We start from the raw sequence: 23,863 nt of genomic DNA, 5'->3' as shown, positions 1-23,863 counted from the left end.
CAGGACCTAAGAATCCGACAAGGGAGAAGCTGAGCCGACCTGCCACGACACCACCACCGGTGGAGCCCTGCTGGACTGCCTCACCACTTTTCCCAACGACAGAGGAGATCTCCCGCCGGAGAGTCTTCTTTGTTTGACTGGTGGGGATAACCAGTTTCACCGTCTTTTCGCTTTCCCGACGTACCTCGTGGCCGCCTTGCCCGTGCCAAGCACCCCGGCAACCGGGATACCGCATTTTACCATGACCACGAAAACAAAGGTACCACCTTTAACCGGAAAACTCCACGGCAGGTTTCTTCCCTGGTAGTGCAACGACCTTCATCTTTCCTCCAAGTGGAGATCTTCTCTTCCCCTAGACGACGACGCAACTTGCACCCACTACCAGGAACAACTGCCACCGCTGGAGGATCCTTCTCACTTAAGGTACCGACTGTACGGGGTAGATTTAGCCCCCGGCTTTGGAACCTGGGTTAGTCTGGGACACCCTGGCTAAACTTTCTTAAAAACTCTCTAAACTCTTTTTGAACCCTCTGCAAGACTTTCTAAGCCTAGTGTAACTGTGTGATCTTGGGCGCATTTGTGCTCTGCTCTCTCTAAGAGTGGGCCCAGCCTTTGGACTTTGGCTCTCCATGACTTTTGCCCTTCTGCCTTGCTAACAGTGTTGAATCTTAGAGTGGTGTACCTTTCCATATTCTGTCTTTTTCTCTCCCTTTCTCACAAACTTATTCGAGTGCAATCTAGTTAAGCGCTCACCTCTGTATGAAAATAAGTGGTGTTTTACTGTGACTTATCTGATAAGGAAAAAGGGAAGGGGTGTATATATTACAATAGTAACTGTGTTTAGAATATTTTACAATAAGAGTGCTGGAGTGCTTCAACTGTGTGTTTTTAAATAAATAATTATATACTTTGATACCAAAGCTCTGGTCAGTGTTTGCTTGTATTATTGTATCTGAGTGCCTATTGTGTATACTTTGCATACTGCCTAACTCTTCTTGAAGGAAGTCTGACTGCTCAGCCACAGCTACCAGGTAAATCTGGGTGGTGCAGACTGCTACCAAGTGGGCTTACTGCCAACACCTGTAGTCTTAAATCTTTTGCAGTGGTCCCTAAGGGAACTGCACAGGTTTCTGCCTAACAACCGGGCCAAAGTGGAACGTTAGCGAAAATGTAAAGGAGTTTCGGAACTATTATCATTTTTATTAGGGACAGTCTCCCTGATAGTGAGAGGGGGAGGTTACGCCATCTTTCCATCCTGGCGCCGGCATATTGCGCGGCAGCCCCATAGTTGTCGGACAATAAGGAGGATTTTGAGAGGGATACCTGGACCCCTAGGTATTTGATGCCCCGCGGTGCCCATTTGAGAGGAAATTTGCATGCAGGTTGGGACGTTGCGGGCGTAAGGGGTAGGATTTCTGATTTAGTGTAATTTATGGTGAAACCCGAGAATGTGCCAATTTTGATAATTTCACGCATGATCGGGTCAAGGTGGACTGAGGGGTCTCTAATGTATAGAAGCACGTCATAAGCGTACAGTGATATAATTTCGGGGGTATCCCGCAGACGAATCCCTTTGCGCACATGGTTGTTTCGTACACTATCTGCCATAAGCTCAATGGCCATTGCAAATAACAAGGGAGAAAACGGGCATCCCTGTCGTGTCCCCCTGTGGCGGGAGAAGGGAGCCGAAAGGTGAGAGTTAACTAGGACCCTGGCTACGGGGTTAGTGGATAGCAGTTTGATGCAGGACATCATGTATGGGCCTATCCCCATCTTCTCGAGCACCGCCCACAGATATTGCCAAGAGACCATGTCAAACGCCTTTTGGGCATCTAGCGTCACGGCCACGGCGTTGGCTTGGGGGTCTATTCTAGAGATGACATTAAATAATCACCGAATGTTTAAGGCGGTGGACCGGGCGGGGACAAAACCACTCTGGTCTGGGTGGATCAGGTATTTCATGATGGGGAGGAACCTATTTGCGATGATTTTGGCGAAGATTTTGGTATCGGTGTTAAGTGACAGAGGCCTATAGGAGCCACGTTCATCCAAAGGTTTATCCGGCTTGGGGAGCACGGTGATGACAGTCTCACGCAGGAACCTGGGGAGGGTAGTGAGGCGCAGCGACTCTTCCAAAATCTTGTGAAGGCACGGAGCAAGGAGGGCCACATGTTCCTGGTAGAACTCGGCAGTCAGGCCATCTGGACCGGGGGCTTTACCCTTCGGGAAAGGCGAGATAACAGCAGTGATTTCGTCGAGGGTGAAGGGAACATCTAATTGGTCTTTGGTGGCTAGAGATATGAGGGACATTGGGATGCGGTCTAGGAGGTCATCCAGATCCTGCGGGCTGTGCTCTGGCTGCTGGGCATAGAGGGTTGCATAGAAATCTGCAAAGGTCTCAAGAATGGGCCGGTCATCCCAATGTCGCACCCCGTCGTTGTCAATGATGCTGTCAATTCGAGCTCTTCCTCCCTCAGTCCGGGCGAGGCGGGCAAGGGTACGGCCTGGCCTCTCTCCTTCCCTGTATTTCCGGGCCGCAATGGGTCGAGCCAGGTATCTAACCTCACTAAGGGCAAAGGACTCAAACGCATCCAGTTCAGTTCTTATCTGTGCAAGCTTGGGTGGAGAGGGGCTGGTTGCATAAACGCGCTCTAACTCCCCAAGTCTGGCCTCACAGCGGCGCAGGGAATTTCTAATATTTTTCAGGACACCCGCCTCCCTGGAGATACACATGCCCCTGATGAAAACCTTAAAGGCCTCCCATCTCACCCCATCAGTTGTGTTGTGCCGTTTGTTATTATCAAAAAACGAGGCGATATCTGCGAGAATTTCAGCCTTGAAGACAATATCACGCAGTGCATCTGACTTAAACCGCCAGTTAGAGTGCTGGGGGAGAGCCGGGTGCAAGGCAATGTCCAGAGTGATTGGGGCGTGATCAGATAGCGTGCGCTGGAGAATCTGTGTGGTAAGTGTTTTGCCCATGAGCCCTGCAGAGAGAAGGAAAAGATCTATCCTGGAGTGACTGTCGTGGACAGAGGAGTAAAATGTAAACTCTTTCGACATTGGGTGGAGTACTCTCCAGGCGTCTACAAGACCGGCATTCAGCATATGTGCCTGGAGCCAGCGAGCAGCTCTGGACAGTGTTCTTGGTGCGACACCAGATCTGTCCAAGTCGGAGTCTAGGATGAGATTCATGTCCCCCCCCCCCCAAATAATGGGAACCCCCACATACCCTAGGTGGATGTCAAGGATGTGGTCGAAAAAAATCGGGTGCATCGATGCATGGGGCATATGTGTTGACCAGGAGGCATTCTGTATTAGCAAGGAAACAGTGGAGGATCACATATCTACCCTGGGCGTTAATATGACTGGTGCGGAGGGAGAATTCCAAGGACTTGTGAATCAAGGTGAGGACTCCTCTGGACTGTGAGGAGAACATCGTATAGTATTTGTTGGGGCCCCATGCCGGGGCAAGAGAGGACGAGAGATGTGCGAGGGCGTGTGTTTCTTGTAAGAGAAGTATTTTGACCCTGTGCCTCTGGACATAAGCCATGATCCTGCGTGACTTCGTGAAATTGCTGAGCCCTCTGATATTCCAAGACATTAGCCTAATGGCCATTCAGCAGGAGTTTAGGGGAGATCAAAGTAGTATGTGTCAGTTTGTCGAACAAGTGCCGGCCGCTAAAACCGTGGCCAGATACGTCATACCAGAAGCTACCACTGTCTCACCATTTTTGTTAAATCATTCCCCAACTGACCCTCCCCCCTCCCTCACTGCCTTCCCCAACACAGCAGTGCCCAGGAACCCACCCAAAGTCTCATAGCATTCATGCCAAGCCCAACGGGGAGGCCGAGCCCCAACACCCAACAAGGGAGCAACCAGTGAACCAAACAAGCCAAACTCGGCGTTGCAACTGCAGTGGGGGTAGCTGCTGCCGTGAGGCCGATTAAGATGATTGACGGTGGAGTACACCATATAACTTGCAGCAGTGACTAAATAAGGTTTTCGAGGAGACAACATAGGAGAGTACGGTAATGGGGGGATATAGGAATAGCAGATCCCAGTTTAAGTGCAATGACCCGTAGACCCCACGACTTTGACCCACATTGCATTACGTGAAACTTCACAATGAGTTACAGCAATGAAAGAATGTACAAAGGAAAGGATACAAGGGATTACAAGAAAAAAATGCATATGACAACCGTGGTAATGATACCACCATGATTCAAGTAATGGGTACATGACAAGCTGGCTCAGCCCTCATCCACAGGGTCACCCTCTGGCCTCGGGACCGGGATGTGGGACTCGATAAATTTTACGGCCTCCTCTGGGACTGTGAAAAAGTACAGTTTATTATGGTGGGTGAGTTTCAGTCTTGCAGGGAACAGCATAGCGTATTCCACTTTCCTCTCTCTAAGCAATTTTTTCACCCCATTGAATTGTCTGCGCTCCATTTGAACGTTGACCGAGAAGTCGGGAAAGATACGGATAGTCTGGGACTCAAATTTCAGTTCCCCTTTTTCGCGGGCCAGACGTAGAATGTGGTCCCTGTCCCTGAAGCTGAGGACCTTGGCAATAAAAGGTCTGGGGAAATCACCCGGCTTGGGGCGAGGGGCCAGTGAGCGATGGGCATGTTCAATAGTGAAAAACGGGGAGAGTTGAGGATCGCCCAGGAGGTCTCTCAGAAGGGTCTCGACTGCATGTTCCATTTTGCCTTTGAGGGCTGCCTCAGGAACCCCAACAATGCGGATATTATTCCTGCGGGATCTGGACTCTTAATTCGTCCCACTTCGCCTTGACCTGTTTCATATCTCGTACCAAGTCAGAGACCGTATTCTGGAGCACGTGTACCTCATCCTCGGTGGCCCCGATCCTGGTCTCGGCCTCAACCAGTCTAGTACCATGCTGATCCAGTTTGGTGCGTAATGAGGCTACATTGGCGTTTATGTCATCAAGTTTTTCATGAAATGCTGCAAAGTTTTTGGCCATAGACTCCATGAGTGTCGTGAGGTCTGGCTGAGGAGGGCATGGGGAAGCATCCGGGTTGTCCTGAGGGAGGGCAGCCCCACCCTGGTCTTGTTTAGCCAGTGACTTGGCATACTTGTCCATTGCTCCAGCCTTGTTGGGCCCAGGTGCCTTGCCTGACATGCTTGGGGTGTACGCCGAGATTAGCAGGGTATGTAGTGCAGAAAGGCAGCTATGGGGTCCCGGGGATTCAATAGAGGGGCTACGGCCCACAATCAGCAAAGGGCCACCTGCAGCTCAGGGGCAGGAGCAATAAGCACTCAAGTAAGTGTGTTATAGGGCACTAGGGCCGCTCCAAGGGGGAGGCGATGTGACAAAATGGCAGTGTGCCCTGGAGGGGACCGTGTCCAGCGGCGCCCACCCCAGAGCCAGGAGGGCCCAGGCAGAAGGAGCCAGCAATGGAGGGCAACACAGACCAGGGCGCCAGGTGCGCTCAGGGCGCAGCAAATAACCGAACAGTCCAGAGAGAGGAGCACAATGGAGCGCCAAGGGCCGCACCGGCCTGTGATGGGCGCCCGCGGGGGAGCCAGGTAACGTTGGGGTCCACAGTCCCTCGTAGAATGGGGCAGGTGTAGCACAAGTATTAGGCAGAAAACAGTGGGCGCGATGAGCGGCGCCCGCACCCCCAACCTCACCTCTGATCACTGCAGGGCGTTATTTGGGTGGCGGATCAGGCGGGGAGCTGGCCTCCAGGCGTAGTATGTTGATACGGAGGGCCTCAAATTTCAGCCCGCAAGCGGGAGTCCGAACCCAGGATGGCTCCAGTAACGCAGCCCAGCCCTGGCCGCACCACTGGACCAGCGTCGCCAGACCGCCGGGCAGGAAATGCGGGACAATGTGGTTGCGGGGGGCCGCTCCGGCAGCCCCCGCGATGTTACGGAGTGTACCCGCCTGCTGAGGGGCCAGCGCCAACACCAGCGCCGCCCAAGAGCAGGAGCGGGCCGGTGAGGGAAGTTGCGCCGAAGGTCGGCGAGTCCGGGCGCGCCTCCCTCGGAGGGAGCGGGGGCGCGAAGGGCAGCGCCACCCAGGCAGACGGAGGAGCCGGGTAGTCAGCCGCCGCCGCAGAGCAGATCCCCGCGGCCGCAGGGGGGGGATGGGCCGCCGCGGGCTCACGCGGCCCTAGAGGCCTCAGCTGGCGGCAGCACCGCCGAAAAGGTCCGTTTTTTCGCCCCAAAGCCGGTCCAGGCGATGTCAGGGTGTTGGGGAGCACGATGTGCAGGTCTCCAGCTCACGGATGTTCAAAGAACCGCTGATTCAGGCGGATTTGATGCAGTCGGGCCACGGAGCGTTCAGACTAGGCAGCCATCTTGCTGGCTGCTCAACAGCGCCCCCCTTCCTTAGTGTTCTGACTTATTATTTTTGTTTGCATATTCTCTCATCTTTCCATCTTCGGCCCTTTTTCACCCTCTTAAGTTCTCTCTCCATTCTCTCCCTCTGCTCCTCCATCAATTAGTCTTTGCCCCTCAATATGTATTTGCTCCTTTCCCATTACAGTCCTCGTCTCCTTCTCAGCCTGTCTCACTCTCCCCTTCCTATTTTGTCTCCCTCCCTCTGCTCCTGTCTCACTCCCTTCGAAGCGGCTATGTGTGGCATGGAAGATTCTACGCCAGGTTTACTTCTTAAAAGTATTACCTTACTGAAAGGCAGAATGCAAAGGCAGCTGCTTCCTTTACATTGCTGTGACACTGCCGATGCTGTTCGGCTGTTAATCTATCTTCAAACTGTGGTATTTGCGCCTCCACATTCATGGTGCCATGCACTGCCCACAGTTTGAAGAATACTGGATGGCCAACCCCAAATTCCAGCATTATGCCTTTGGAAACGAGAAAGCAAAGGGTATATAGCAGCATGGGGGTACTAGTACAGAAATTAACCGTATCCCATTTTTCAACATAGAAAAGCCTTTGACCCTCTTCTCATCAACTTAACTATTCCTGCCTTACTGACCAAACACTTACCTGCTGAAGTGCATTAGCTGCCCCTTATAATGCCATACATCATTTAAATAAATCCCTGAGCAAAAATGTCACATACCTTCGAAATTGTTGATACGTTTTATATCTCTGGGACATTATTTCATCTAGTAGTTTTATGAACCTCTTTAGATTCTTGACTTTACTTTCAACATCCTGGTATGTTTCTTTTGCTTCATGGTACTGCCTATGTCCAGAAGAAAAAAACATGGAGCAAGTCAGAGGGAAAATGCTTAAATTACAAAAAGAAACCTACAGTGTAATGTACATGTGGTCAAATAAACATTTTGAATAATAAATTACTTACCTTTAATTAATGTTCATTCAGCTAGACTAAGATCTTCCCATCTATTCTTCATGTGAAAAATACCATCAAGGTACTTTTAAGAACAAAATATCTTGCCACAACCGTTCCCACTGGGAACCACATTGTGTTTGGAAAGGGCAACATATCCCCGACACCTAAACACTTACATTTGAAAAGAACTAGGGCTTTAATTGTAAAATGGTTGCACTTAACTCAATGTACCGACTACTGTATTCCTAATCCATAGTCCGATTTCCTCCATACTGATGGGAATGGGAGACACAGGGTGTGAACCTGGTTATCACTGGCATACAGAGTGGTACGATGGTGAGGGGAGGCATGGAAGCAAAATAATTAAAAATAATGAGTAAAGTAAGCAATGCAAACAAAAGGATTGTCGAGCAGCAAAACGTGTTGGCGGGCGAAGCCAGTGGGTGGAGTCAGCATAGGCAGGCACACCCTAGCGCATTCCAAATTTAAAGGGGATACTTTTCTGTTGTGGTGCAAAAAAAGGCTATGTTCCCGTCTCCATGGGACAGACTCCCACCAGTATGGAGGAAAGCACAGGTACTGTAGAAGGTGGGGTGAAAATGATCATGCTTTTCAATGATCTGAGCAGACATGTGAGGCAGAAATGTAGACTCATCGCCTCGAAAAAAGCAACAAGAGGAAAGAAATTCCTCCAGTGGAGGCCAGTGAATTAATTGGAGGAGCGCAAATATTTGCCACTAATGTGCACGCGCACCCACGCATAGCGCAAAGCCTGAACCAACCGATGAGTGGTCGGGAGAGCCTTGTTGGGGGTGGAGTTCTCCCCCAAAGAAAGGTTTTTAAATATTGTTTTAAAATGGTACATGATAGCGCACAGTTTGGGACAAATTGGGTAAAAAGCCAGATAGTGTGCAATTGGTTTTGCAAGTCACCAATAGTGCAAATGAGCACTTCCTAACACATTTGCATGATATGCCTTTCCCCATAATATATGCCAGTACCCAAACATAAGTATATACGCCTACTGACTTCGCCATTAGAAATGCCATGCCGGGGGCGCTGAGATGAGCTAACGTATCTCAGCCGGTCTCCATCCCGGGGAGCCGAATATGTGAAAATTGACTGGACTCTGAACCCCACCTTGGCAGGCTGAACCCTTGGTGCTCCAGCGGCGAGCAGTCCCGGAGTCCTGCGGTGCCGGGAGGCCGAAGTTGGGCAGTACTTGTGCCCGAGAAGTGTGCAGTGCGTTATCCTCCCCAGCTAGCGGGCCGTGCTGGAGACGACTGTCCTGCAGTGGGGGAGGTGCGGTGGCCTGTCCTGCAGACTTGCTGTTTGCCTGGTGGGCTTGTGGCATTCGGTGCACCGCTGGAGGTGTGCCCGCGGCCTGGACTGCGGGACCAGGGCAGAGACGTCTGGGGCGGAGACTGCCTCTCCACTCCCCTGGGGATCGAGTGATGCAGACGGCGGTGCAGGCTGCCGAGCTTGTGGGGGAGATCTGGCGCGGCAAGCCCCTTGGAGCGGACGTCCAGCGGAGGGGCTGGTGAGGCACAGCGGCCCCGTCGCCCGCAGCGTAGTAGGAGGCCTGGCCCTAGGAGCAGGTAGGGGTCTCGTGGGCCACGCCATGTCTCCCTGCTGTGTCGTGGTGGAGCAGGGAGGTGCTACCTGAAGGCTCAGTCCGGGCTACAGTGGAGTGTGGAGTCAGGGTGAGCCTAGTCCACGTGCTCTTGAGTCGGCTCAGTGAGTTGGGTGGCCGCTCTGGGTGGAGGATTGTGGTGGGTGAGCGGTCCCCCACCCTGCAGAGACTGTTGGACTGGTACTGAGCTGGACACCGATGCGGGTGCGCCTGGTGGGGGCCCTCTAAACCACATGAGCCACTGCTCCGGTAGTCTGGATTACATTGTTGGAGTGTCTGAGTGAGTGGAGGGGTGAGGCCAGACACACCGGGCCGTGGACCCCAATTCAGCTGCCCCCGGGATGTTCTTCTGTCAGGGGTGCCCTCTTGATCCCCTTTGAATGGAGTGGGCACTGACCCTGCAAAAATATCGGAGAGTAGAGGCGGAGGAGGGGCAGGAGACCACCATGCAGGCTGGGGCTCAGTTGAAGGCATCGGAGGCCTTGTCAGTGAGTCGCAATATGGCGGTCCTGCTGGAGGAGATGCAAGGTTTTCGAGCGGATGTCAACAGACGCCTGGACTCTCTGGATAAGAAGGTCGATGCTGTAGAAGATCGAGTTCAGGCACTGGAGGCCAACCAGTCCTCGGCAGACCTATTTTTTTTTTCCAAACTTGTTTTTATTGGTTTTTCAGCAAGCAGGTTACACATTAAGGCTTGTGCAATGTGGGTGCTTCAGTCAGCACTGTCTAGCTTGAAGATACATAACAGAAAAATAAACATGAAACAAACAATAACTGTAGGTCAGTGGGTAAGGTGAGAATGCTTGAGGTCTTGGTTCGGTGGGCGTGCACTCCTCGAGGACTCTCTTCGGGTTAAGGGCTCCTGGCAGTTGATGCTGCTCCGAGATCCTGATGGGTGAGGGGAGAAGGCCCCTTCCGGTTCCGGGGCTTTTCTCTTTTGGCTCTGCTTATGCCTGTGGGGTTTGAACAGACAGCTCTTCCGTATTTTCTTTCAATCATATTTGTCCAACCACCGAAGAGAGGGGGGTTGTTCGGGCCAGGCCTGGGTATGTCTGTGCGTAGTCCAGGAAGGGAGACCACGTAAGAAAGAATTTGTCTCTGTTCCCAAACCTGAGTGCAGTGATTTTTTCGGCCGCAATTATGTCCCAGCATTTACTCAACCACATTTGGACCGATGGGCCTTCTGGTTTTTCCAGAGTCTTGCCACTGAGATCTTGGCGGCTGTCAGCAAGTGGGAACAGAGTTCTGCTCTGTGGCCTGAGCGAGGGAATTGGCCTTCACCGCTTGCGCCCAACAGTACGATACCTGGGTCCCAAGGGATTGACAAGCCCGTGATCATGTTGATTTGTGCGAGCACAGCTTTCCAAAATTGAGTCGCCTTGGGGCATGTCCAGAGCAGGTGGTATAGTGTGCCTTTGTCTGGGCACCCTCTCCAGCACGACGGTGGGATCGCCGGGTTGCATTTGTTGAGCGATTCTGGGGTTCGGTACCACCCGTAGCATACCTTGAATGCTCCCCCTCCTTATTGGATACACATTTCGAGCTTCTATTTGCTCTCGTCTAGATTTGGTCCCATTCTTCCGGCTCGAAGGGTCTCCCGATGTCTCTCTCCCATTTGAGCATGTACGGTTCCTTGCGGGTCGGGTCGGTTCTAGCTATAATCTTGTATAGGGTAGAAATCTTGCCTTTGAGGGGAGGCGATGTGAGGGTTTGCTCCAGGGCTGTCAGGTCTCTGCTTCCGAGGATTTTCATGCTCCTGCTGGAGAGCCAGTGTCGAAGTTGGGTGTATCTGAACCTCTCGCTTTCAGCAACCTTGAATTTCGCCTTGCAGGCTTCGGAATCCAGGGGATTTCCCTCCTCGAAAAAGTCCTGCACTCTCTCCAGTCCGCCCTCCCTCCACTTCGAGAAGTGCTTGGGGATGATGCCCGGTGAAAATTCCGGGTTTGCCCAGATCTGGGTGGGCGGGCCTGTTGTGCTTCGGACATTCCACAGCCGCACCGCCTTCTTCCAGCTCGCCACCGTGTTTTCAGTTGCCGAGAGAGGCCCCCTGTCTGCCCGGGCCGTGGAGACTTTCAAGTGAGGTAGTGCGCTTATTAAGACTGGACTCCAGGCCTCCTCCAGCTCCAGCCAACGGGGCTTAGGCGAGGCAGGAGGCCAAGCGAATGCATGCAAGAGCTGGGCAGCTAGGATATATCTGCCAACGTCCGGTGCTCCCAGTCCCCCCACCGCCCTGCCCCACAGCATGAGTTTCCTTGGTATGCGTGGCCGTTTTCCTTCCCAGATGTATCTCATGATGCTCCTTTGTAGTTTCTGTGACGCTTGCTTCGGGATAGCAGTTGGAAGGGCTGTGCAGTGGTATAGCAATCTTGGAATGAGGTTCATTTTAAGAGCCGTGATTCTTCCGAACCAGGAGATCTCCTGTTTCTGCCAGCGTAGTAGATCGCTCTTGAGTTCTTTAAACAGTGGCAGGAAGTTGGCTTTGTATAGTCTGTGCGGTGTGCTAGGCAGCTGGACCCCTAGGTATGATAAGTACCTTTCCGCCCAGGGTATGCGATATTCGTTTTCCAGGTCTGTGGCCAGAGGCCGGGCGAGGTTGATGCCCAGCTCTGATGACTTAGACCTGTTGACTTTGAACCCTGATGCTTCCCCAAACTCTTCCAGTTCGGTCCACAGAGCTTTCATAAATTCCCTGGGATTGGTTGGTGATAAGAGGACATCGTCGGCATATAAGGCGGCTTTGTATATTTGGGATTTGATTGTCAGGCCTTGGATTGCTTCGTTTTGCCGAACCCTGCTTGCGAACGGCTCCATGGAGAGGGCGAAGATCAATGGGGAGAGGGGACATCCTTGCCTTGTGCCTCTTGCGATATGAATTGTGTCGGATTTGGTTCCGTTGATTCTCAGTCTGGTGGATGGATGCTGGTAGTTAGCTAGTGTCCATTTTATGAAGTTAGGGCCGAATCCATAGTGTTTTAATGATTTTTGTATATAGCCCCAGTCAAGCATGTCAAAAGCTTTATGAGCGTCTAGCGAGAGCACCATCAGCTCCTGGCCCTTCCTGCTGGCTGATTCGATGACATTAATCGTTCTTCTTATGTTGTCGTGAGTGCGGCGGCCGGGGATGAATCCCGTTTGGTCCGGGTGTATGATGTCCGGGAGTAGGGGAGCCAGTCTGTTAGCCAGAATTTTGGCGAAGATTTTAGCGGCATAATTCAGGAGTGTAATGGGTCTGTATGAGGCACAAAGGCTCCGATCCCTGCCAGGTTTTAAAAGCAGCACCGTTAGCGACTCTTCCATCGAGGGGGTAGTCGTCCCTGACGAGAGGAAGGAGTTGAAAAGGAGAGCCAGTTGGGGGGCGAGTATGAAAGAGAACTTCTTGTAAAAAGGGGCTGTGAGCCCATCCGGACCAGGCGTTGAGTTTTTCAACTTTGCTATAACCTCACTCACTTCCTCTGACGAGATTGGGGCTTCCAGAGTTGCCATTACTGGGTGAGGCACGCCCGCCTGTACCCCATCTAGATATCTTGAATGTGCTTCTGCTGCCGTGGGGGAACCCGACATGATTGCTCTGTGGTGTGCCGTCATGATGTTCATCTTCTCTGAGTTGGCATAGTGAGGTGTTCCTTGTGCGTCTTGAGGCATTGGATGGAGTTCCTCGAGTGCAGCTTTTTCAATTTGTGGACCAGGAGGCGCTTTGCTTTGTTGCTGTGCACATAATAGAATTGCTTGGTGTAAGTGCAAGTGCTCTGGCCGCCTTGTCTGCTAGGTGCATTTCTAGGGAGCGTTTTGCTTTCTGGAGGATGCGACTCGCTTTCCTGCTCTGACCTTGTTTCAGGATACACTCCGCCTCAGCTACCTCCGCTTCGAGTTTGTCCTGCTGTAGTTTGCGTAGACGTCGTAGCCTGGCTGTGCAATCATTAGCCGTACCCCTGATCAACGGTTTCATGGCGTCCCAGATCGTGGAAATCGCTGTGTCTTTGATGGTGTTTTCCTTGGAAGTAATTCTTAAGTGCTTCCGCTATTTCCGTTCTGATCGCTATGTCTGTCAAGATCTGATCTTGCAGTTTCCATTGACGCTGGGTCGGTTCGGGGAAGCTCTGAACCCTCAATTTCATTATGACTGGAGCGTGGTCCGAAAGGGCTCTGTGTCCTATTTGGATAGTTTCCACACAGGGAATGAGAGAACTTGAAAGAAGCAGGAGATCGATTCTGGAGTGTCCAAGATGGGCATGGGAGAAGAATGTGCAATCCCTAGTTCCCCTGTTGGCCCACCTCCAAACGTCTATGGAGTCGGTTTCCCCTATTTGAGATGCAATTTGATATGAGGTTGGCTGAGCTTGAGAGGTGGGAGGAGAAGGTTACCCTCAAGCTGAACGACCTAGAAAATAGGGAACGACGCTCTAACTTGAGGTTTTTTGGGATGCCGGAACTGGAGGGGGAGTCTCAGGCGGACATTGTGAAAGGGGTCAAGGCGATTGTGAGTAGTCTTTTTGATGGCGAGAATACCAGCGAGCCCATAATCGATAGAGCCCATAGGGCCGGGGGACGTGCAGGTGAGCCTCGTACGGTCCTTGTGAAATTCCATTATTATGTTGAAAAAGCCAAGATCCTGGACTTAGCACGCAAGAAGGGTCCTATCGACAGGAAAGGAGCTCAAATTAAGGTTTATCAGGATCTTTCGGCGCTCACCCTGGCTCGACTGCGCCTTTGTGGCCCACTGACGAGGTAGTTGCAGTCTAAGGGGGTCCGTTACAGATGGGGCCATCCATTTTCACTTGCCTTTGAGCTGGACGGCTATAAATACTCTCTTTCCTCAGAAGCTGACATTCAGCGAGTCTCACATGAACTGTTGGGACACCCCCCTTCAAAGGATGAAGTGGGGGGGAATCGATCGGGCAGAGACAGCCCTGGCCCGTCGGAATTTGCGAGTCGGCGGCGTGTGCGGGGGCACAGGAAATTCAGGAAAATGGCACCCCCATCTCCGAAGCAGCCTACGCCCTAACTTTGTCGGTGTAGTCTTTTGGACTGGTTGTCGGGGGAGGGATCTGGGGGCCATTTGGTTGGTCTTGCTTTGGGCATGGCTGCTCCCTGGGCTGTTTGTTCATTGCTTTGTTCCTAGCTTTTGATGAGGTTTTGGGGACGGGAGGGAGGTGACCTCAGGTGGGAGTGTTTGGGGGTTGTTGCCGGTTATGGGGTGGGGGGCTCATAATGTTATTTGCTTTCATGTTGTGGGAGGCGCCCGGGTGGAGGCTATTTCTGGCAGCTTGGTGGTGCGGCGGTGAGATGCCGCAGTCTTTCCAGGCCCTCGGGGTGGGGGTGAGAGGGTGTTGGGGTTCTCGGGGTGGTATTAGGTTGGGAAGGGGGGTCTGCAAGTTGTTCTCATGATTTTGGGGGTGTCTAGGGTTGTCCGGGTTTCTAAGGAGTAGGGGTTCTATGGGTCCTTTTTTGGTTTCTTCTGGTGCGTGTGAGCTGGGGGTGCGGACATTCAAGAGTGGTCCTCATGTAGGGGGGAAAGCATTTTATGGCCAGTCAAATGGATTACTCTTTGCAGAGGTTGCTGGTGGGGTCCCTGAATGTGCAGGGGTTGAACTCTACGAAAAGGTCCCTGGTGGTGAGGGAATTCTCTTGGTTTAAGCTGCATTTCCTGTTTGTGCAAGAAACCCACTGGGTTAGGGGGAAGGAACCGTTACTTCGATCTAAAGCTATCCAGTACTTGTTCCATTCTCCATATGGGGCAAAGAAGAGGGGTGTCGCTGTGTTGATTTCCCCCAAGGCTCTTTTTGTCCCAAAGGCCCACCAGTCTGACCCGAAGGGGCGCTTCATAATGGTTAAGGGGTCAGTGAAGGGCAGGTTGTTTACCCTGGTAGGGGTTTATGCCCCGAACGAGGCGCAGGATCTCTTTTGGGAAAAGGTAGGGGAGAATATTCGGGGCTTTGCGGAGGGTGCACTGATAGATGGTGGGGATTTTAACATGGTTCTCTGTCCGGATAGGGATAGGAAATCCCTTTCCCCCTGCCCCGACCAGCAGGTTCAGAGAAAGTTGGGGGACTCATTTCGGCAGACTAATGAAGTGTTGGGTTTGGTGGATACGCACTCCGTAGAGGAGAACTGCAACCCTTTCTTCACTTTTTACTCTGTGGTACACAAGGCGTTCTCGAGGATAGATCTTGTCTTGGTGGATTCTACGCTGCGGGACAGTGTCTCTAATTTTGGTGTGGAGGTAGTACCGTGGTCGGATCATGATCTAGTTTGGGCCACGCTGGGGGTTCCCCCCGATGACTCCGGCTAGGGCGCGGTGGATATGCAATGATAGCCTGTTGCTAGATAAGGAGCTTAAAGAGTCTTTACTGGGTTCAATTAGTAAATATTTCTTCCTTAACGACACAGGGGAGGTGAATGTCCAGGGAGTGTGGGATGCATTTAAGGCCACTATTAGGGGCGTGCTCATAGAGATGGGCGCGAGAAGAAAACAGTAACGGGGTAGGGAGGAATTGAAGCTGAGGGAGCGAATTGCTAGCATTCAGCCGGGAGGAAAGTTGAGATCTCAGATGGCTCCGGGAAAATGGGAGGAGCTTCAGAGTCTTAAAGCTAAACTGTCTGTCTTGCTATTGGGACAAACAGAGAGAAAGCTGGCATTTTTGAAACAACGGTATATGGAGCGGGGGGAAAAGGCGGACCGGATTATAGCGTGGCGCCTGAGGGAGCTACGAAACAGAAGGAGGGTGAATCGGATTAGGGGTCGGACGGGGGAGGGAGTCTTGCAGGATGATAGGATAGCAGTGGAGTTTGGCTAAACTCTTGGCGAATAGGCTATCTAAATATCTTCCCTCCCTGCTCCACGGCGACCAGGTCGGATTCATCCCTGGTCGACACGGGTCGGATAATGTGAGGAAGACTTTGGGGCTAATATATGAGTCATCGAAGCAAGATTTGGAGGCCTATCTCTTGTCTGTGGACTCTGAGAAGGCCTTTGATCGGGTTGAATGGCTATACATGGGGAGGGTGTTGTGGAAAATGGGCTTTGGGGACAATTTTTGCAAGTGGATCGCTGCATTATACAATGGTCCCTCTGCCAGGGTGTTGGTTAATGGCTGCATGTCACTGGGGTTCTCGCTCTCTCGGGGCACGCGGCAGGGGTGTCCCCTCTCTTTGTTGTACGCGCTGGCAATGGAGCCATTCGCCATTGCAATCAGGGCTAACGGGGGACTCTCGGGGGTACGGTGTGGAGACCATGAATTTAAATTATCTTTGTTTGCGGATGATATTTTAGTGTATCTGACAAATCTCTGCGTGGCTCTCCCGTGGCTGTTGGGTCTGATTCGCTGGTTCGGGTCCTTCTCTGGGTTAAAGGTGAACTTGTCTAAGTCATGTATTATGCCTATGGGGGGGGGGTGGTGGATCTTGAAATTGAGGGGAGCGAGGAAGTGTATGGGGTGCGAGTGGAGCGGGATTCTATCATATATTTGGGCGTAAGCATCCCAAGAGATCTAGGCAAGGTGTTCGAGCTAAACTTCCCTCCCCTTCAAGCCAAAATCCAGGGTGATCTTTTAAGGTGGGCCCCCTCGACCCTTTCTTGGTTTGGTCAGATGGTGGTGATTAAGATGAATATTCTGCCGCGACTCCTTTATCTCTTCATGTCTCTTCCCTGTATAGTGCCAGATTCCTTCTTTGCAATACCGTGTCCTTCGTTTCATATGGAATGGGAAGAGACCCAGAGTAGGATTAGCTACCTTGTCTCTTCCCCAAGTCCTTTGGAGGTTTTGGTTTTCCGGACTTTAGAGGGTATTTCAAGGCAGCTCAATTGCGGGTTATGTTGGAGCATTTGAGGGACGATCTGCGAACATACTGGACGTATGTGGAAGATGTTCAAGTTCATCCAAGAAAAGTTAATGACCTCTTGTGGGCTCCCCCGAATTCCATTCCAGGGCCTGTTAAGTCCCAACCTGTTCTTGCTGTCTTGTGGTCGGTTTGGAAGCCCTCTAAGGACAATAGACTTCTTTAATCTTGGCCCTCTCCCTGGTCATCCTTGTGGGGTGCCCCAATTGACCTGGGCAGGAAGGGGTTCCGGGAAACGCAGCTCTGGTCCGATCAGGGGTTGGAGAGGGCTGCCCAGCTGTTCAGCGATGGGTCCTTCTTGGAGTACGACCAACTGTTGGAGGTGTTCGAGGACAAGCCACCTACGGTTTTTGAGTATCTGAGGCTAAAGGGAATCCTTACCCAGACGCGGTGGGTGGCCGACTTGTCGTGCCCTTTAACCCCGTTTGAGAAGGTTTTCGCAGAGGCCAAGTCTAGGAAGGGATCCCTCTCTAAGATATATAACCTGCTTGTTTCTTCTAATAGGAAGGCAGTCTTTCAAACGTATCTGGGAGGAGCGGTTGGGCTTGTCCTTAGACGACCAAACGTGGCAGTCAGTGTTTAAGGCAGTGCTTCCTGGGGGGCTATATACGGCGGTGATGGAGCATAATTTTAAGATTTTACACTCCTGGCATTGTCCTCCGGTGGCCCTTTCTAAGATGTTTCTGGAAGTGTCCCCATGGTGCCCCAGATTGTGTTCCAATAAAGGCACCTGGTTTCACATGTGGTGGGAGTGCCTGGTTATCCGTCCTTATTGGGCGGAGGTCCTTAGTTGGATAAAAGATATTCTGGGGACTTGTCCCTCCCTGCATCCACTCAAGGTTCTTCTGGGCACTCCTTTGCCCGATAGAGGTGGGTTCCTTCACGAGGGTAATGGGGGCCATGTTGAGGGCAGGAAGATTGGCTCTGGCTCAGAAGTGGAAGAGTCCCATTGCACCCTCCAAGACAGAATGGTTCACTAAGCTAATTGCCATTTTTGAGTATGAGAAACTCTCTGCTATTGCCAATGATACTATGTCCTCTTTTTTGCAGGAATGGACTGTGGTTATTCTTAGTACAGACTGTGAAGCCCTGAAATTATGAGTTGCTTTGTGGTTCTATGTATTGAGTCGCCGGGGAGGGATAGCTGATGCTGCTACCAAGGGAAATGGGCTTTGGTATGTGCGGAGACCCCGCCACTAGCTTGGCCTAATGTACTGATGCGCTTTATGTTTAGTCCTTGCTCTTAGTCTCTAGCACCGATGACTCTCAGAGGCCTAGTCAAGCCGGAGTTTGTGGGGGGAAAAGGGGGTGATAGCTGTCGGGTGGAATCTATTGTTGTTCTCTGTTTAATGTCCTTGGGGGAACCTGTTTTTCTCTTGTTGAAAACTTTCAATAAAAATAAAGTGGAAAAAAAATGGCATGCCACAATAAAAATAAATCAGAACTGACTGCACCAATGTATCATGTTTGCTTTAAAATAGATGCCCAGTTAAAAAAAAATGGACGCTCATCGTGCGTGCTTTATCATAGATATCCAGACAAATCGTCATGCCAGAGTAAGAAATAGGTATACTGACTGCATCACAATGCCAGTCTAGCCACATAACAGTAATCATGCTTGCTTTATTACACATCCCTAGTAAACAAGCATTGGCAATGCCAACAGTTTTGCATATGTGTGGCAATGGTAATGGTAGTAACTGCCATTAATGGCAGCAGGTGCGAAATGGTAAGAGTACCTGGGCATATAATAGAACTGGATGGCAAATGTCGAGCTAATGCCTACACACAAACCAAAACTGTTGGTTAGCCAATACTAGTTTTATACAGGACTACAGTGAGGGACACACACTGCATATAATTCAAGTGGCTGTAGGCAGACCTGCTTAAGACAATAATTTAGAACACTAGTAGCACTTTTACTGCTGCAATTAAGCCATTAACTCTCAGAAGACTACTTTGAAATAACACTCTCAGGCACTTCAACTGCAAGGTATTATTTAACGGCTTGTTAAGCTAGCTCAAAAAGATCCTAGGAGGCTATGTTTTGGGCATTCAGTGGGTGGATCAATAGTCTGACACCTATAAGCTTTGGTTCCCTCCTTGTCGGCTATCTCCCCCTAGCACCACCTAAGGGCCAAAACAAAAAATGTCAGGACAGAGTAAGAAATGGCTAGGCTGGTTGCACCAAAATGCCATCTAGCAAGTAATAACACTTAAGTTTCTTTTACTATAGATGACCAGTAAAAAATGATGTGCCTTCAGTCGAACCCCACACACCAAAATCAGTACCGATGGCTTTCACAAACCAAACACAAGAGCATGCACATTCATTCAGCATTCACTCGCTATTCACACAGCATTCACTTCACTTGCTCAATCACATGTGCACCCAACCACACCTACATCATACACTTGTCATTCAGATATGCCTACATAAACACATAACATTCTAGATACACAATTGCACTTACAAAGCAAAATTAAATTTCAACACTTACCGTCAGTCCCAGTCCGGATGCTGCTCCTCGCCGCCACACTGCCCATGACAAGGGCCCTCAAGCTCTCCTGTGACAAGGACCCTCTGGCTCCTGCGGCCATGACAGGAACCAGGAAGCACAGCTTTGCATATGTGTGTTTGTCTTGTAGTCTGATATCTTTACCCTCATGTTGTTTTATAATGTAAAATGCCTCAAATCTCTAAGCAAGAGAAGAACAATTTACTTACCCCATGTAATGGTCTTTTGACTGGATGTTCCTCCCACGTATTCTTTATCTTTGATATTCGATATTCAGCTTCAGAATTTCTCGTTTTGCCAGAGGGCGCTGTGCGTCGATGAGGTTGACTCGATGTTCCTCAGGGGTTTCTGTCTCGAGGATGTCATTGAAGGCATATATAGCACGCGCTTCGCCCATTCGCTTCAGTTCTTGTTCTTCGAATGGATTGTGTCCTCCCATGTGTTCATCATCTTTGTTAATACTCCCAAGGCAGTATTAGATTTGGTGGAGGGAGTAAGAATTTAGTTTTTAATGGTTTTCATGAACCAAATGCATGATTGCTTTTCCAAAGGTCCCATCCTGACTTAGGGAAAACTCCAGGCAGTAATGCTTTGTGAACTTGTCAATAGTAGACCACGTTTCTGCCTCGCAAATACTTTTTATCGGGACACCCCTTTGCAGGGCTGTAGAGGTAGCCATGCCCCTGGTGGAATGGGCCCTTACCCTTTCAGGAGGATCCTTGCCAGCCAGTCTAACATTCTGAAATTGCCACAATTAGCCACCTGGATGAGGTCTGTTATTTAACAAGCAGACCCAGTTTATGGCTTGTTTAGCCAATGAAAAGCTGATCATCAATGCAAAGTTTTGACAGCCCGGCTGTGCCCCGCCCTGCACCTCAGGTCTACACCGGGTAGGCTGTGTGCCCTCAGCCTCCCAGCCGGTAGTACTGGCCGTACATAAAGGTGGCCCCTCGGGTAAGGACCCGGTATCAGGACAATGTCCCTCGGGACGGGTCCCGGTGGTAGAAGAGCTCACAGGCCCCTCGGCTGCGGGACCGGAAGGGCCCTTGGACCCCTCAGTCGTGAGCTCTGTGAGCCTCGGTGTGCAGGCCAGAATGACCCCTCCCGCCAAAGGTCTTCCCAGGGATGGAGTCACCTCTGCGGGGTGGCTTGGAAAATAACGCACCTACCCTCTTTGACCTCCTCCGGATGAAGTTTCCTCCAACACTAGAGTCGGTGTTTAAGCGACCTAGGCGTGAGGGAGTTGCATGCCGAGCATCCATCCCAACCGTGGTCCTCACCAAGGCATGGGATACAGAGTGCATCGGGATCTGCTCTAGGGAAGGAACCATCGCACGATGGGCACCTGCTAAAGCCCATCTGGGCCGACATGCGCTGGGGACAGAACTAGGGCACCGGTGGATGTAACAGGAAAAGAAAAGATTTCGGGGAAAGCACGTGGAGTTACAAGGCTAAGCCTCACCCAGGAGCGCTGGTGGAGCGGTCTGTTCCTGTCGATGCGGAAAGGGGGACTGAAGTGGGACGGGGTTAAGGAAGCCTGCACTCCTGGGGCCGGGCCCCAGTAAATTTAAAGGGAAATGTCTTTCTGGTGCAAAAAAGGTTCTGTTCCCATACCTCGCGAGGGACGCCCATACAGAATGGAAGAAAGGGGACGGATGTAGGAGTAATCCTCTGTACCCTTCTATAAATGCTTTCACCACTGGAATCCGCGACTATGAAACCTTGCTCTGTGATGTAGTGTAAGCAGGGAGCAGCTAAATTGACTTTCAGAGAATTGAAGCCTAGACCTCAATCTAACAAAGTGCAATGGGATTAACATTAGACCTTCTACACCATATGACAAATCTTTTCCATTTGTTAAAGTAGCAGTTTCTAGCGTTAGGTTCACGTGCCTCTTTTAAAATGTCCATACATCTGTCAGGTAAGTTAAGGTGTCCGAACTCTATGACTTAAGGTGCCAATCTGCGAGGTAGGTTATCTGAGGGTGTGGGTGGAGGGTTGTCCCTTGGTTTTGAGACATGTTGTAAGGGCTGGTCAGTTTAATTGGTGGGAAAACAGAAATTTTGAGCAGGTGGGAATACCATGTCTTCACAAAAATATAGAGGGAAATCAGGTATAACTGCAGGTTTCAAGGGAGCAAACCTGACATTTTATATCAAAAACAAAAATGGGCCTCCGGCGCCTGGGGTGGGTGCGAGCATGCGTTTTACTGGATCACTAAAGAAATCACACTCAAAGGTAATTAGGGGACAGTGCATAATCGAAGTCTAAGGAAAATACAACCTGACCTGATTGAAAAATACAGTTGATGATGAAATTTTAATAAAAAACATACAAGCATTAAAACCAACTATGTAAAACTAACATGGAAAATCTAACATACGCACTGACAAAGTGACTAGTGCTAACAACACAAAGTGCTAAGTGCTATTTGCCACATGGCTACAAAAGGGCAAGGTACATAGATCATATCAGGCTCTAATTGTACATACAAATTTGTAAACAGTTGTGTACTTTTGAAATTAGTCTAATATACAGCTTCAATCAAAGAAAATACAACAAAGCAAAAAAACCACACAAAGTGCATAAGTAGAGACCTTCTTTGTTGGGTGTCTCTAATTTTGATGCCTTAGTAAAGGAGTACCTAAAGTGCATCTATGGTATACTAATCCAAAAGAAAATACTTACACATTAGTATCTGTTCAAAACCAAACATGTTTCGTTTCTATAGTCCTATAGGTTGATAGTAGGAACTTCTTCAGGGGAAAATGTGTGGGGGTTGGGGCGAAAGACACTCCGAGCCCAAGTTGAAATAGTAGCTGTCAGACTGTCTTAAAAGTGTGAAGTCTTGTTCAATGTTTCTTAATGGACAATTCAGGGAGATAATGTCTGTGTAATCTTGTTAACAGTACAAGAAAATCGATCCAGGCCACACCTATTCAAGCAAAACACAAGAAAAACCACATCTTAATTAGTGTGGTTGCTCGATAAGTTACATCAGTAATCAATTTTAATTAGAAGATGCACTATATAAATATTGTGAAAATTGTTGTGTGATAAATGGTTTAAATGAAGTCACACAGGTATAGGTGAAAGAAGACTTACTTTAAGCTTCACTTGTGTGCTCGAAAATTTGTTGGAAGATTGGCGTGCCTGTTTAAATATCGTTGATGCAGGCATACAGGGTTTAGTACCAAATTCTGTGGAATAGAAAATGGAACCCATATAAATATATAGTCGGGAATGGTTGTTTAATTCATTGATCAGTAAAGGCAACGTTTACGGTGTAAAGAATGGAAGCAGTGAGAAACTAAATAGGAGAAATGTGTAGTAAGAATCTACCAGATTAAAGACGCCGTCTGGCCAGGTGTAGACCAGAACTGTTGCAAAAATTACTTGAGGGCAAATTGCTAGAGCATTGCAATGTGGTAAAGTCGGAAAACAAGTGTATTCACTCCAGTTGCTTCCGAATTAAAGAGAAGGTTGGAATCCAATCTGTATTGCGAGATTCTCAAAGACGAGTTAATGGCGTGCTTCCTCGCTAGGTAATATGTTACCTGCAATACGAAGTCCGGAGGCGCTTCATCGTGGTGTGGCTGCGGCAAAAGGTTCCGATCAAGAAGAAAGGCTGCCGTTGCTAGTGTAGCTTTCTAAACTCAAACCAATACGTTTGCACGGCTGTGCGTGCGTCAGGTGACTAGCGTCTATCCTGGCGCGTAAGTAAAGAGATCAGGATGTGTGGGACTGCTCGATATCAGAGTATGTGCATAGTCCTATGTTAAAAGTATTACAACTAGTGCGATATAGCTGCTAATTGATGGCATCTGAAAGTCTGATGTGAGAATAGTACGAGTGCACTCTTTGCTGGAAAACGAAGTGCCAGGCATGCGCAATGACGGAGATGCTAGTCTCTGTTGTGGTGGAGCTGTTGTGGATTATCTGCCTTAGTCCCTAGAGTAATAGGGCTGCCAGAAACTATGATGAAGCAAATGGAGTAACGTGTGATGGTGCCCAGGTGGAATAAGATAGGTAAAACAGCTAATAGACACGATTGGGGTTAGTGAGCACATCTTCCATATACAGCCATCTGTTTATAAGGTAGAATGCCCTACTGGATAGGGGTATATTAATTATAGAAGCAGCATGTATCTGGCACTCTTTTGTGCCTGGTATGTAGATTGTCCTCGAGGTGCTCATGTGCAGGCATCCTCAGGGTTAAGAATAGACGAGTTTTACTGGTATGGAGTAGCCCAGGGGTACGGGGTGTAACAGGTTGGTTCGAGTTATAGAAGGACAACCACCCTTAGATGATAATGTTGTGCATATACACACAGCTTTATACCTTAAAATATGGGTGTAAGTTGAGAAATGGCTAGTCACAGGTGGGAGTACAAGCACCTCATAAGAGTATAAGGTACCGTAGAATTCTTTCAACTAATGAACGGTTTATTTTATGAATACACTCCAATCTATGTTTTCATTGAGCCCTTGTGGATAGCTTTTGGTCAAAAAAATCATTTTTTGTTCTTGCACGCTCAGAGTGTGTTTGTCGTTAGAAAGGTCTTGTGTGGGTCCAAT

The 23,863-nt window shown here is 49.9% G+C and overlaps 1 protein-coding gene across 2 annotated transcripts in view; it reads right to left on the bottom strand.

Annotated features, from left to right (window-relative positions):
* SMC6 (structural maintenance of chromosomes 6) overlaps positions 1 to 23,863 on the bottom strand; it is a 2,412,589-nt gene that overhangs the window by 431,143 nt on the left and 1,957,583 nt on the right. For both annotated transcript variants that reach the window (XM_069605927.1, XM_069605928.1), the window contains one exon: positions 7,061 to 7,186. In XM_069605927.1, the coding sequence (XP_069462028.1) occupies positions 7,061 to 7,186 (126 nt within the window). The remainder of the gene's footprint in view (positions 1 to 7,060; positions 7,187 to 23,863) is intronic.

Source organism: Ambystoma mexicanum, chromosome 4p, assembly GCF_040938575.1.
Source record: "Ambystoma mexicanum isolate Mex_15411 chromosome 4p, UKY_AmexF1_1, whole genome shotgun sequence".
NCBI lineage: Eukaryota > Metazoa > Chordata > Amphibia > Caudata > Ambystomatidae > Ambystoma > Ambystoma mexicanum.
Note: the sequence above shows the minus strand (reverse complement) of the source record. Positions and strands in the feature narration are given on the sequence as shown.